Source organism: Anser anser (assembly GCF_964211835.1).
Source record: "Anser anser genome assembly, chromosome: 7".
Classification (NCBI taxonomy): domain Eukaryota; kingdom Metazoa; phylum Chordata; class Aves; order Anseriformes; family Anatidae; genus Anser; species Anser anser.
The window spans coordinates 24,371,300-24,386,607 of record NC_139727.1 but is presented as its reverse complement, the minus strand read 5'-3'; the positions used below and the strand labels follow the sequence as shown (position 1 = coordinate 24,386,607).

The following is a 15,308-nucleotide window of genomic DNA, read 5'->3' as shown; positions in this document are numbered from 1 at the left end:
ACTGTTGTAGTAAATGCAGTGTAGCTCTCAAGGCTGTAATAAATTTCAGAAATTGCATATTATCAACAGTTTATACTCATTTTAAGTGGCATGTTAGTGCAGGTACTTCATATGAAAGCCACACCGCATAGTCCTTCGGGCTGCATCTTCTGCTGTTGATTTAATAGGATGTAAATATTGATATTGTGTGCATTTTTTTCCTAAACTGGGAAGGCTTTTGAACATTACTACAGACCAATTAGCTCTGTGAACAGTAAATTAGCAGGACTTGTGTTCCTAGGATATTGTTATAGTGATGGACTGTGAGTTCTGATATTTTTCTCATGACAGGGCAAGCTGCTGAGTTAGGTTGGGCAAGATTCAACTAATATTGGTAGGCTCAAGTCTGATGAGGTGTATTAAAATTATTACAAGATGCCAAAGGTTTACTTCAGCAGAAATAAAGAAACAGAATTATTTCCTACTTACACCACTGCCGTCCATCAAAAGAAACACCTTCTGAAGCAAAACTTTGGCAGGACTTTGCTATCTATTCCTGGGCCACAACTTCCTTGGCTTAGCAGGACAAAACAAGTCACAAATAGCGAAGGTGTTATTCTAGGGACATTATTATTTTAGGGACATCTGCACTGAGCTATTCCTCAAACACATTTTTGTAACTCAGATCAATACATCCTCCTTTATGCGTGTTCACCATAATGAGGTATTTTCCTGAAAGCAGTTCAGTTCCCTGCCTTGCAGTTCCACATTTACAGTACCATTAATGTCACAACGACCTAAAAAGTAGCTTTTAAATATCCTTGGTGTCAAAACAGTCCAACCTGGCAAATACCTTATCTAAACATTCTTATTAGCCAATGTCTAAACATTGTGACCAAAACATGTTCCAGTTCAGCGAAGTATACATTGCAGGGCTTTAACCAACACCGCCTCCTGGAAGCTCCTACTTCTTTGTCACCCAACTGAGGTGAACACTCACTCCTTGGGGTCAATTAAAAGCCTACCCTGCAGCCCTCCTTCCTCACTGCCACATTGCACATGAGAAACAGAAAATGTCTGCGTACCCTGCTTGGGTGGCTGTAGAGATGTGTATCCAGCAGAGACCTTCTCCCTGCTGTCAAATTTCTCTGAACTGCTCATTGAGTTTAAGAGGTAATCATGAGGGTAAACAGAGGCAGAGTCTTTGAAACTGGGCTGAAAAGGAACCCATATTCTTCAAGGGAAAGGAAACTTAAGCCCCAGGGCAGAACTCTCTGGGTCTGGAGATACAGTAGGAAGAGGATGAAGACTCTTCTGAGGGAAGACCAAGGCTGGTTCCCACACCCCTGCATGGCAGAGGCTCCAGGTGACAGTTCAGTAACCAGCCATCAGGGTGCTGCTTCTAAGACCAAGCCAGTGCCTCCAGCTACACCCAGCACCTCTGCAGTGCTAGCAGGAGCTCACAGGAAAGATGCACTTGAACACCATATTGAGACAAAGTTTATTTTTGTTTTCAAAGCAATGCTTTTAAACGATTAACTATAACACGTGCACACACTTGGCATTACGCTTACATTTGTGTTGTTTTTATAGCTTATCTGTTTGCCTGTCATCTCATTTTTGTAGCACTATTTTGCATCATGCACGAACTTTCTGAGATTGTCATTGACTAAGAAGCATGTTCCAGCTGCAGCACTGCCTCTATGCACACCAGCTCCAGGAGCTAGAAGGGACTGAAAAACCACGCGACAGCTGGCATGAGAGAACACAGCCTTGGGGCACCGCTGCAATTCAAACCTTAATAACAGAAAAATAGTCTCAAAGAAATGCCTCATCAGCAAAATCCTAACATGCGAAGCCTGAGAAGAGCAGATCTCCCTCCCAGCATCCCTCATCTACCCTGATTAGAGGTCTACCCATACGTCCAACCTGTAGGGAAAATCCTTCCTCTTACCTATCACCTTTCTCCTTCCCAAATGCACACAGAAGCGCAGATATTGCAGAAGGAGAGGGTGTCCAGCTCTAACTCTTCCCACAGCACATTGCTACGTTGTTGGATAACAAGCAAAGCAGGACAACAGAAAATCAAAAGGAAACCACCACCAAAATAAGACACGATTCCACCATCTAAAGTCTAAGCAGCCACTTCATACAGCAAAAAACTGTAGAGTCACATGTTCAGACTGATATTTATATGAGCTTTTCAATTTTTTCCACTTGGATGTTTTCATGAAGGGTGTTCCACAGAAGGCTGTGACAGTTATATTAGCCTTAACATATTGCAAAAAGTATTTCCAAGCTACTGGAGATGTTTTTCCAAAATTAGTCTTCCCTCCGCCTCCTCCTTTTATTTCTTCCTTAATTGCCGTTGTTTTGCTGAGTTGAATACAGAATAAATATTGCACCTGTCCTTAGAAAGTTCCTCTAAATATATGTACAAATGAAAAAAAGGATGTAAATAGCTCTGATTTAGCAGCTATTATATAGACTTCGTGTAAGTAAAATATTATTGTCCACAAGTTTATAATTAGCTGTAACTTTAACAAATGCTGAATTCAGTGGAAATATCAAAGTAAAGGAAGCCAAGATAATACCTCAATTGTATATAACTATATATTTTATCTAATACTAAACATTCCAGTTCAACTTCAATTTTGGTGAAAAACAGCTGACCTAGGTTGCAAAAGAGAAATCTGTTATACAACCCGCTTGTCACAAGCATCTGTTGTTTTGCTTTTGCCAAAATCATGCCTCCTGTGTTGGATTTCAGATGCTGCACCTACACACACCATATTAAGTACATTTCAATCAGTTGAGTATTACTCAGCTAAAAAAAGTGAAAAAAATGTATTTTTCATAAACTGTTTTTTTCTCAGCTGGGGTGGGGGGGAGCATGCTGAAGTGGCTTTCCAGGTCTTAAGCACCATCTGCTTGGACTCTGATGTACGTAAGTGGTTTCATCCCCACAATTGCATGACTCCCACCACAAAGCTCCCAACTCCATCTATCCCACTGTTATAATTTGATTCAATTTTCTGAATCCTCTCACCTTTCCTCCTGCTAAGGGACATGCAGCAGAACATACCCCCTGGGTAGCAGCTACCCCTCAAGATTTTATTTCTCTTAAATTTACACCAAAGAAATATCAGGTACAAAGACATTAAAAGACAGATGTTTTTCCTAATTTATTAATATTTAAAAATATTCCAGTTATCTGTTATCCCTCCCCAATCCTTGTCTACTATCATTCAAGACACTACAGAAAACCCAGTGAACCTGGCCTATACCCAGATTTCACGTTTTCAATGCTAATTATCTATATAAAATAAATGCCTATCAGTGGAACTACAACATTAAATGAAACGTGGACAGGTATGCAGGATCTTTATAAGTGCATAGTGTAAAGTGAATAAAGAGACTGGAGAAAACGTGTTTTTGTAAAAATCAGCTTTCTCCACATGAATAGCTCTACTGAAATCAGCAGGTTTATCTTCAATCAGAAGAAGAAAATTCCATCTTGAGCCACTTTTATTTTAGTTTAGGTAGTGAGAAGACATTTCATTTTTTAAAATTTGCAGAAGCCATTGCTAGGTTCCCCTTTTTCTTTAAAGATAATTTTCAGAGATTTTTTTTTGCAGTTCAAATTTTCATACATTTTTAACCAGTTCAGTTTATCTTTGTGCCTGCCCTCAGTGAGAACACAAAACTATCTTACTCCTTTCATATTTAGATCTGAACTAACTGAATTCAGTTTTATGTGCGATGTTCAAACCTTGCGGTGGCTTTCCCTGTGAACAGGAACTAAACTCAGTTGGATTTGCTCAGGTGTGAAACTATCGCAACGTAAAGGAAACTATATTCCTGATGACTTCTGTGATTAACAAAAAGTATATCTAGCTTTCTGGGGTAAAATAACTGCTAGATAGTGAAAAGCAATAGACATATCCTGATCCATAACCCAAGAAGAATTCAAAGAAGGGCTTGCATTGCCTTTCATTAGTGATAGCTCCCAGTAATGTTTTGGTGGATTTGTTTTCTTGCTTTTCTCGCAGCTACTCCCCAAAAGGTATGCTGTAACAGTTTTGTGCCAGTTCTTGAATGAAAGTTACCCTGGCATCTTCTTTACAGCTATTCCACTAAAATTTGAATCCTCTGGCTGTGACACGTAACTCCTTCATCCAAAACCTGTGAATAAGAGTTGTATTTAAGCAGGTGTTGAAAGAAAAAAGCATGACGCCATTTAAATGCTGTCATCAAAACTACCCTAATGCACCACATGCAAGCAAATTGATCTCTAGCAAATCCCCCATGAAGATGCTCCCTAATGCTCATCGTGGTGGTTTCAGCAACCGAACAATCACACAACTGAAGAACACTAGCAGCATCCTGGTGGCCAGTCCCCTTAACACACAAGTCACGCCTATGGCTAAGAGCCACAAGACACGTGCCACATGTACGTCAGAGCTGAGAAGAAAGCTCTGGAACAGCTCACGGGCAGGACATGAGCACTCTCCTGCAGAACAAGACTGGCCTTGCTGCAGCCTGGCGCATGTCACTTGCAGCCATACTTGCTGATTCACTTCCGCAGCCAGCAGTGATCCTCGTTCTCCAGCAAATCCTGCGCAAGAAAAGCTCTAGCGGTCCCAAGACAGGAACTGTACTTGGAGTGCGTGAGAGCTGCACACCTGTGGAAGTTCAGGGCTGTGACACCCAAGAACTGGCATATCATACATATCACCAATCAGTCTTGATGCTGAAACAGCCTTTAATCATAAGTGACTTTTAATGCTCAATACCAAAGACTGCACAAAGAATAGACCCACAACCAGAAGAAAATAACATTCACCAAATTAATATTTAGGACATTGTAAGTTTGCAGAGCTACAGCTGGAAGCTTTGTATTGCTGCAGCAGAAAATCCCTTCCTAATTTATTACCTCCCTAGAAAGAGATCTAATTCCTAAGTGTTTCATTTCTCGCTGCTATCTTTTCTTCCAGATGATCAGCAAAGGGGAGATGATTTAGGTGGGACTGGAGGTGTCACAGTACGTGCACTATTTTCCAGTGGCATTGAAATACCCTGACAGTGTGAGTTCTAAAGACCAGGCTCTAGATTAGGTAAGCACTTTCAGAATAGCAAGTTTCAAATCAACAAAGGTCACTGGTAGACAATGTGTTTGTGCTCTGTACTGTTTAAAAATTATTTGAGGAAGAACAATGACAGATTTCATCCCCACAGACAGCATTTTATCATCCTTCTGTACAGCTTTGTGTTTGTGACATATCTTTAGAAGCTTGGCACAAGGCAATAAAATCTATTTCCGTGCCACTAAGACGCCAGAACCCATTGTTACAAAGGTATTGCAATATACAGAGGTAGAACTTTCACAACAGGGAAGCTTAAATTATATGATATAATTAAATCATTTTACTTTGGTATAAACGAAGGGAATTAAGTGAAAACATCTTAATAAAAGACAAAAATCTGAAGAGTATAGAAACTTTGCTTCAGCTCTGTCTATTCTACATTAATAGCTTTTGATGAGTCTTCTGGATAGGGAAATTGCAGAAACGCTCACAGTGCAGGCAAAGAATACAAACTGGTTCTTCATCCTTCACCCTTTCCTTATCCCATTCTGCTGCTTACCGTTACTCAAAATCATTTTCCAAAGTAGGGCGATATCTGTAAATTAATGTTTTTTTAATGCATCTGCCTTGGTGCTGTGGCCAGCCTGCATCAGACCAGTAACTGCTCAGACTCCTGAGCTGGTAGATGGGACTGGTAGAGCAGCTGGGGCTGGGACGTGCCCATGGGTCTGACAAGCACTTCTGTGCTCTGACTGGTGTCTGCAGGCAGAGAAAGAATGGCTTCCGCAGTGATTCAAGCAGTGTATTTCTGCCATTTGGCACAGATGGAAAGACTTCCAGAGCTTTCCTAATAGACATTAAATTTTCTTCTAAGCATATGTTTCGTAGAAAGATCCAGATTTACTTTAATATCTTCTCTGCCACAAAAAATAACTTTAATAATGATTCAAGCAAAGGATAATGAATAAAAGTACAGCATCTGAATGATTAACGAGGTGATTATCTAGCATTCCAGCAAGATGCCTTTGACTACCATTATCTAATTTTAAACCATGCAGGTGCCATGATGGATCACTCGGCTTCATTTTCACCAGAACACTGGCTTTCCCAGGCTTGGCTCTGGCATTTTCTTTAACATCCAGTGAAGAAAAAGTTGATCATACTTATATTTAATATCACCTCTCCACTCTAAGAAAGGTGACAGCTACACTTTAATTTGATTTTGGTTCCGACTTTAACTTGGAAAATATGGTGAGAATTGAGAAGTCAGTCTAGCTTTTAAGAAACTCTAAAGGGGTTGCAACATTTCTGTTCCTAAAGGACCTTTCCACAGCAGGGATAAAAAAAAGTCAGTACTATTTAGTAAGATTTATTTTTGAGGAGCTTGATTTTACCACTAAAGTAGTTGACTTGCCCATTGACAGTTTCAGTACCACATCACTTGTGAGAGAACAACATGCTACCTGTGAATATTTATAGCTTTCTGTGAAAAAAATGTTTCCTTAACAGTTTTCTCCTTCTTGTATTCTTTTTTTCCCAGGACATCCAAGCTTTACTTACACAAATAATTGGAGAAGGAATTTCAGACTCACATTGTTTGAAAACTAATTTTAAAAGTGTTGTTATTCTTATGCTGGGACTTGCATGTCATCCAGTCAGCAGAAAGGTTATACTTGGAAAGCTATGAAAAGAACAACAACAAATCACCTAGCCTTTTCAAATGGCACTTTAAGGACTTGCCATTTTCTTACAGCACGAACCACATTCTCAGCTGCTACCGGCTGACAGTCTCAGCCGACATCACTGAAGCACTACTAGTTTAAATGCAGCACCCAGAGATGAAGCTCTCACTCATCTGAGAAATCGCTCTCTTGGTATCCTAGGCTTCTGGCAAAGTAGATAACTCCCAGGATTTTACTTCATCCCAAGCGTGACCAGTCTGAGGACTAGCTGGTGCATACATCAATTCCTAATGGTGCATCAAGAATTTTACAGTTCTCACTAGAAGCCACATCAGATTAAAGGTATGGTTGTTTGCAGAAATGGGAAACCCAGAAGTGACGCTACCCATTAGCTAGGTAGCATCTTGACACAGATCAAGTTGTACTCACCTGACTTCACCTTTACGAAATCTAAGCAGCACACGGATGACACTGAAGGGTTTGATACACAGACTTTGGAGATCACTAAGAGAAGGATTCATCTCAATTGGTGTTCTACGTCTATAATAAAGAGGTATCTACTTGTAGGTCAGTTGTCAGGGGAGATCTAGGCCAAACAATCAAATGGTGTCTAGAGCGATTTACTGAATGAAGCGAAGATACCTACTTCAGGATGAGAAACTCCCGAGACTCTGACTAGCTGAAGGGAAAAACAGTGATACAGGATAGAAACACGGGACAATATAATCCAGTTTTGCACACTTGTTGACATTTTTGCTGTTGGTAAAGCTGAATTAATCAGTTAGAAGTCATACTAGAAAAAATACAACAGGAAGTAATATTTACTACCTATGCAGAACTGGATTTGTCTTTTATTTGATGATCAGTCTGAAAAGTCTCTAATATTCCACGTAGATTCTGGGAAATAAAATAAAAATCAAAGTGCAAAGAAGTATCAGTTTGCTAAAGTAATTTAAATAAATGCATGTAATAACAGCAGAGGGAGTTTACTAATGACTGAATTAGTAATATAGTCACCAGAGGCATTATCATGGAAAATGTTCTTGGTACGCATTTGTTAACAGAGGGATGCAGATATCTAACAGAGCTGGGGTTCAATACAGTAAACCAGTAATTAGATATTTGTCTCTTATGTTTTGGATTAATAGCAGAATATTAGTGCTGTCAAGCTAAATTGTGCTAATAAATTGATAATGGTAATTAATAACCATATTTTCACTCTAAGCAAGCACATCATGTAGTCCATTACCCTGTGCTTCCAAGCTACGAATTACAGTAGCACCAGACTGATAATGTCTCCTTGGTGTGCTGCCAGCCTTCAGTCTAAAGCTTTTTAAGAGCTTAAAAGAGAGAACAGCTGTGCTATCATAACCCAGAAAGTCCTCCATTTCAACAGCTCCCACTATTAAGCCTTTTACACCCACAGCAATAGCTCAAAAGAAATATTCTGTGTAGCTAGGTGGGCCTCCAAAAAAAATATAGGCATTTCAGGAAATGCTCATTGTTGTCTCCTAGGCTCAGCTGTAGTACGGCTTCAGCAAAACAGTTTTTCCTCACCAGCATTGCATTCTGGCTTAGACTACAAGATTTCAGAGGCAGAAGATCCACTCTTGGCAAGGGATATCAGGTGTAGTAAGAAAGGAAAAGACATGGCATATTGCTCCAGAACTAAGGAAAAGTATTTTACAAACTATTCTTGAAGCAAACACTTAGCAAACAGGACGCACATTTGTATCAAACTGGAAAACACTCTTTCAGAAACAGTGGCCGATGTAACATCAAGGCAAAAGCACCAGCAAGAACATATAAAAACAGCTGAGCAGTGTGCAGTGGGTTCTTCTCCTTTTAACCACAAGTCTTTCCTTGATGTTTCCTTGTTAGTGGTATATATATTTTTTAAATTCTTATGCATATTATAGTTCTATTAAACACAATATCAAACTGTTTTAATTTTGTAAAACAAGAGCAATGAATCATAGGTTGACAGAGTATACATGGACTTATATAGCCTGTGTATTCCTGCTCCATAAAAATCACTAATTTACAGGACAGGGCCAACTTCATTTTTTGTTAGCGTATAATATACCAGCGTTATCCCACTGCTTCAGATCTTTAGGTAAAACCACAAGATAAACATCAAAACAACACACCAGTCAAGGTGGTTGGGTGCTTGGTTGGTTTTTTTTTTGGAGGTGGGAAGGGCAGAACCCCCCATCTTTTAGATACATGACGTCTTTCATAATTATCTCTTAACATTCACTCTTCCTTGTAATAGCCTTCATATCAGCTCACATCATGGAAAACCAGTCTCCAGCCTTCAGATTGTCAGCAGTTCAGTAAAAAGTTTGAGCTCTGAATAAACCAAACGTCTGAACTTCCTCCAGCTTCAGCTGTTGTACTATACTGTGATGACAGTGTTATCCATGTTACATTTTTCTTTGGAAAAAACAGACTATTTCTATTCTTCAATTAAGTAAAGTTAACTCTGCCAAGTCAGTTTGCTGTATGTGTCATTTATTTGCCATTTATGTTTTCTGGAATTTTAACTGGAACCTTGTATATCAGACCTTTTGTTCTAGTAAAGAAGTTTTAAAAATTGTATTGCAAATATGGTTTTGAAATTATCTACTGTAAGCATAAAATAATCTATTTAAGAAATCAGTCTTCCAGTTAAAACTTGTTTGTCAAATAATTATAATTTTAGCTTCCTTTTTGAAAAGCTCTGCAACCACATTTTGTTAATGAAACCCTCACGTTTTTGTTATGTTAAAATTCCTCATATTTCACAAAAAAAAGATACCACCCCTCTAAGTTTTCTCAGCGATCTGTCCAATGTATTTCCTCCCCCATATAGAGAATCGGGAGTTCGTGTTGCAGTACTGGGTTTTACACTAACATCCTTCTGCTGCTGTCCTCATGTTGTGCCTGCTGCTTCTTGAATAAAAATGCTCTCACACACCAACTGATACAAATAGTCTGTGTGGACTTTTTATTGGCTGATGTCCGGCATCATTTTAGCTCTTCGTCCCCCCTTTTTATTCTTGAACTCTCCTCAAATGATGAAATACATACTTTTTCATAGCATGGTGGTCATCTCCACCACACTGTCTCTTTGGCATCTTTCACAGTCTCAATATATATTTCTTAAGTTAAAACAAACACTTGATTTTTCTAGAAACATCCAATGATTTTCTTTCCAAAATAAATTGTAAAAGTCAATTTAAGAAGGAAACTTTTTTATTCTATAGCACTTGTTTAAGTTTTTGACTTGCAGTGTAGGCCTGTGTGTTGCTACAACAAGGAATAAATTTTCTTCTTTAAATGAATAGAAGAATGACCAGCTGTAAATTCTTTTGGAAAAAAATGTTCTTTTTCGGTAATCTAACGAGGCCCTTTGTTAAGCAGTAGTAGAAATCAATTATTTCTGTGATTTCCTTCACTATTAGTGGGCAAACTGATTTATTTTGAACCGACTTAAATAATGGAAAAGGCAAAGCTGAAGCTCAGCCTTACACAAGACTTCAATTTTTGATCAGCTGAAAGTCTGGAGCAGTAGAGGTATTTTAGCAGACCTCATGCTGAGCTCAACAAGGGGCATTGCCAATGCATGGGTCAGTCCACTAACTGTGGAATGAAGAATGAAGGTAGGAAACATACATCTGAAAAACAAGAACTTCTTCACTTTTTTGGAGAGGAAAACTTACAGTAAGCATGATAACTTTCACATAATTGAAAAAAGAAGCATCCTCAAAGAGGGATAAAAAATTTGAAATAGATAGGGCTATGAGAAAAAATACACACTTAGAAAAATTGTTATGTAGTTATCTCTCTTATCAAAAGTATGACAAAGTCTGAGTAGAATGTTTGTCAAAGCAAGGAAGGAATATACAGGATGCAAAGAACAAACCAACTGCTATGCAGCGATGGAAGCACTACCAAGAACAACAAACCACAAAGATTTCCTGAACTCCACTGTGAAAAAACAAAGCACTGGAGAACTCCAGATGAATGACTCAGACCAGCTTGTGAAAAGACCTGCAGGGAGTGAGAGACAAAAGATGGTAGAAACATGAAACACCTTTGTTCAGGCAAATGAACTGGGGGCAACACCACATTCTAGGATTTCTTCATGAAGAAATTGAGAAATCTGTCTCTTCATGGCTCTTCAGCCACCATTTCTTATCTTTTATACCATTCAGAGCTTGGCTTGCCCTGAACAGAACCAGGTAATTGAGAAGACCAGTCTACCTGCCTGTAGCCAATGTTTATTACCACATTAAACACGATTTTATTCTCTTGAGCCAGTAGAAAAAATATTGAAAATGGATAGCTCAGACAAGTAGGTTAAGTACAGCTATTTAATATTGTATATTTAGAACAAATTAGGTTGATGAATCATCACCATTCTTTATACCATCCACTTTCCTGAAAACAAAACGCACCAATAAAACATTCATTAAAACACAGTAATATTTCCCTCCAAATGTGATAAGCTTAAGGAAACCTGCCTTAAGTGATCTCAAACAGGCAACTCCATTTCACGTTGCACAAATGTGAGTAAGAATGCAGAAAGCGGACAAGGAGCTCGGTGTAATAGTATATAGCAATTACAGGTGGCCAGACCTTAATCTGAATGCAACACCGACGTTTGGTGGTCTAATAAGCTAAGGCACATGATGTGCCTTATGCTCAGTGGAGCCACATAGGGTCTTACAAGTCACAATGCACTTCATTATGGTGCTTCCACATCCCTAGGTTAGATGCCAAGATCCCTCCTGCAGCCATAGGAAGCCCTCAGCACCCATGAAAGGGATTTACATGATCCAGCATACCGAGCTGAGAGCCACACACAGCTAACAGTCAGCTCAGCCTTGTCCTTCGGAAGTAGTTACGTACTTAACTCCTGGACAGGAGATACTGGTTTCTACTTGAGATTCTTGGTCATACACCCTCTCCTACGGCTTGCTGCCCAGGCTCTATTTCCTTCTCATGACCCTCTCCCTCTGCCCTTTCCCACCCCAAAACAACTAAATAGGGGAAGTAACATCCCCTTACTTTAAGTATTAAATGCATCTAGGAAATGTGAGATCTGAAAATTTCACAGCTGTTTTCAGACTCTGCAGAAAATCTTTCCTTTTAAAGGCCTAAAGGGGGCCTCCCCCTGCCCTCATTGAATCCCACTGTAAAGTAGTTGAGTAGTCACTCGAAACAGGAGAGGTTCACCACGAAAGACGAGAGTGGTTCTGGTGCCCCTGAAAACCCCCTGAAAATGCATTCTTTCAGGGTGTTTGGGGGAAAGTTGCTGCTCGTGATCAGGCCCTTGCTCTGACCCATCAGGGCAGCTGCCCCACGAGCCAGACTTGGAGGCAAACCAAAGCACCCTTGGATAAGACTACAAGAGCTGGTGCCTTGCAGAGACCTGGGCAGCAGTGGGTGGCTGAGGGGAGACAGGGAGGGAGCCACACTTAATGTAACCTAAAATGCTGATTAAATCACAGCTGCAGCCACATGAGGATTTAGAACAGAAACGTGTGTAAAAGCCGATGTCTGAATGCCTGCACCTAAGCACCCGCTACTTTGTGTCTGTAGCCACAGATGTCTCTCCAAAGGATACCTACTGTAACCGTGGGGGATCTTTAAAGAAGTCACCGTAAAGGAAAGCTGATAGGAATAAAGCCTAAAGCAGGCATCCCTCTCCCAGAGAGCCTTCATTACAGTAACAAGTACCTCCCCGCACGAATTAAGCCACGTTTTAGCCGTTCGCTCTGCCAGCCGGTGCCGGGCCGTGCCGCTGGGCGTCCCCCTCGGGCCGCAGGAGCTGTCCCGGGGCTGCGGGCACCGCCGGGACGGGGCCGGGCTCCGCCCGCAGCTCTGCCTGCTCCGGGACGGCCGCGGTGCTGTCGCGGCGCGACATATCGCCACGCCGACACACACGGGGATGCGCGGGTCTGTGTGCGCTCAGTAGCGATCCTTCCACGAGCTTGCAGCCTGAAGCTGTCTTGCAAGTGCCCTGGGCGGGGAGCAACCCCGGCGTGCGGCGCCGAGCTCTTTGCCGACAGCGGGAAGCTGCTGGCGGGCTGCGGGCTCGTCTCGATGTTAGGGAGAGGGCCGGAATGGGAAATGGGAGTTTGGAGCGAAGGGTACATCACCCAGGAACCTAAGCACGTGGGGACTTTAAGAGCTTAATTCCGGCCAGAGGTTGCTAAAAGTGGTGGCCCGTCTTGCATCCCTAACCGTGCGGTAACACCAAGCTCTAGGCAGAGACCTTATCTTCAGCCTCCTGGCATGCCCCCACTAGAATCCTGCCTCCACATTAAAGAAAAAGCAACCATCCCAAGGTTACTCACACCGATATTTTCCTTCGGAAGTGAGAACCCTTTTCTCTTTACCCCGATTCTAACCCCATGAACTCCAAAGGAAAAAAAAAAGTCCCTTTCCGGAGCGAGGCTGCCTGCAGAGCCACCGGTGCCGGGCAGGTTCCCCCGCTCCCCCCGGGCCGGTTCCGTGTGCGGCTTCCCCGAACAAGGCGGGGGGATGCCAGGGACCCCCCCCACCCCCTCTCTCCCTCCGGTGCCGTCGGGGCACGGAGCGCCCCGCGCGCGGCGGCCGGGGTGAGGAACACCCAGCGTTGTGCCCCACACCGGGGAGGGGCGTCGCTGGGGGCAGCCCCCGGCCGTTGATAAGCCCCGGGCCGGCCCCGCCGCCGCACACGCCGGGGCCGGGCACCTGCAGGCAGCCGGCCGCGCACCGTGAGTTGCGGCGGGGGGGCGGAGGGGGGCAGCGGGGAAACCCGGGGAGGCAGGGAGGAAGGGAGGGGGGCAGCGGGGCGGGGGCCGAAGGGCAGCGGCGGATCGTGCGGAGCTGGCTTTGCCTTCCCACAGGCACCGGAGGAGGCTCCCGCGGCGCCGAGGAGATGCGGCAGCCCCTGGCGCTGCTGGCCCCGCTGGCCCTGCTGGCCGCGCTGGGGGCGGCGGGCGGCGGGCCGGGCGAGGCGGCGCAGACGGGGCGCTTCTCCACGCCGGAGCGGCACCGCTGCCAGTGGGAGCTGCGCTGGGCGGCGGGGGCCAGCGAGCTGCGGCTGAGCTGCCGGCCGCCGGCGGGCGGCGGGGCGGCGCGGAGCTGCGTGTACCGGGGGGAGCCCCGCCGCTGCCCCGCCTACGGCGCCCGCAGCCGCCGCTACTGGCGGCAGGTCCTGGCCCACCTGCGCCGCCGCCGCCGGCCCTGCGCCGAGGGCGCCCCGCTCGGCCCCCGCCTCTGCGGCCCCGGCCGGGCGCCCCCCGAGGCCCAGCTGCGGCTGCTGCAGCCCGGCCACGGCCCCGGCCCCACGCCGCCGGCCCCGGCCTCCGCCGAGCCCCCCGAGCGCCTGGCGGAGACCTACTGCGCCCAGCGGTGGCACTCGCTCTGCAGCTTCTTCGTCGGCTTCTGGCAGGGCTGAACCGCCACCTGCCCGCCTCTCCCCCTTTGGCTTTTTTTTTCCCTCCCCCAATAAACCGCTGACTTTTTTGTACCACTCTCGAAGCTCGCCTCTTTTCTCCCCGGAGCCCTGCAGCGCCTGCTGGTGCTGAGGGGCACCCACCAGCCGAGCGCCTGAGGAGATGAGGGCAGCCAGGGACAGTCCGTGTGGCTTAGGACATCAACATTTCCCGAATTAAATTGCCACTAGAACAGCTGCTCCCTCCCCACAGAACAATTTCTGTAACGGGTTAAAGTTGCACTGAAATTTACCAACTAGAAGACCAGACATTTACATCAAAATGAAGCGCAAAGACTAAAGTAAGTAGTCCTAGGAAAGCTTCCTCACTTAAATTTCACAAGTTAAGCTAGACTGATCCTGTTTCCACGGAGTAGACGAAGGCAAAGATCAAATGTGAACGTGAATGGTTAGGTGAGGAAACAGCTCTGAAGAGACAGAAGCAGATGAGTTTCACACAAACTGTCTTGAAAATGAATGATATTTTACCTAGCTAACGAGCTGTGGCCAAAGCAACATTCCCACGTAGAGGGAAGTGCTGTTCTCACGTTGATTCTGCATTATACAGTATTCTGAAATAGGGATTGCTTTGAAATAGGTTTTGGACACAGAGTGCATCAGCAGGCTGAGCACAAAGGATCAATATCCCAGCAGCAGCTGAGCACTTGTGGTCTGCTCACCCATGATCAAACACCAAGTCCCTAGCAGGTACACAAACACAAGCTGTGGATGAAGCACACCGTGCAGTGTCAAAAATAAAACCCAGTCCCTTTCAAACAATGCTCAAAGGAGCAATCACCTCCAGAAGCACCTTCCAACCTGAAGTATCTCCTAGGACAGCAGCTGGGTTAGAAGCAGCAGCCAAGTTTTTTTTTTTTTTTTTTACAAGGCTAGCAGTCACTGTGACCAGCTCTCTGCCTCAGGAAAACACCTCTGTCAAAACTCTAGCATTACAAATGAACGAGTGTTTAGGCATGTAATATATATTTCTATGGCAACATTATTTACCATGCTGGATTACAGAGTTTTTGGATTACAGAGTTTTCATACAGACAAAATGATGACAATGTGTTGCAAAAATTCGACATT

At 43.8% G+C, this 15,308-nt stretch overlaps 1 protein-coding gene across 1 annotated transcript; it reads left to right on the top strand.

Moving 5' to 3' along the window:
- The first annotated feature begins 12,020 nt into the window (after window positions 1-12,020).
- On the top strand, window positions 12,021-14,905 carry FGFBP3 (fibroblast growth factor binding protein 3). The gene is made up of 2 exons (XM_083843089.1): window positions 12,021-13,497; window positions 13,630-14,905. The coding sequence occupies exon 2, from the start codon at window positions 13,662-13,664 to the stop codon at window positions 14,181-14,183; it is 522 nt and encodes a 173-aa protein (XP_083699215.1). The 5' UTR covers window positions 12,021-13,497; window positions 13,630-13,661; the 3' UTR covers window positions 14,184-14,905.
- The last annotated feature ends 403 nt before the right edge of the window (window positions 14,906-15,308 follow it).

What these genes read in the sequence shown, in the direction of transcription:
- FGFBP3 (XM_083843089.1), top strand. Translation starts at nt 13,662, where the DNA reads ATGCGGCAGCCCCTGGCGCTGCTGGCCCCGCTGGCCCTGCTGGCCGCG.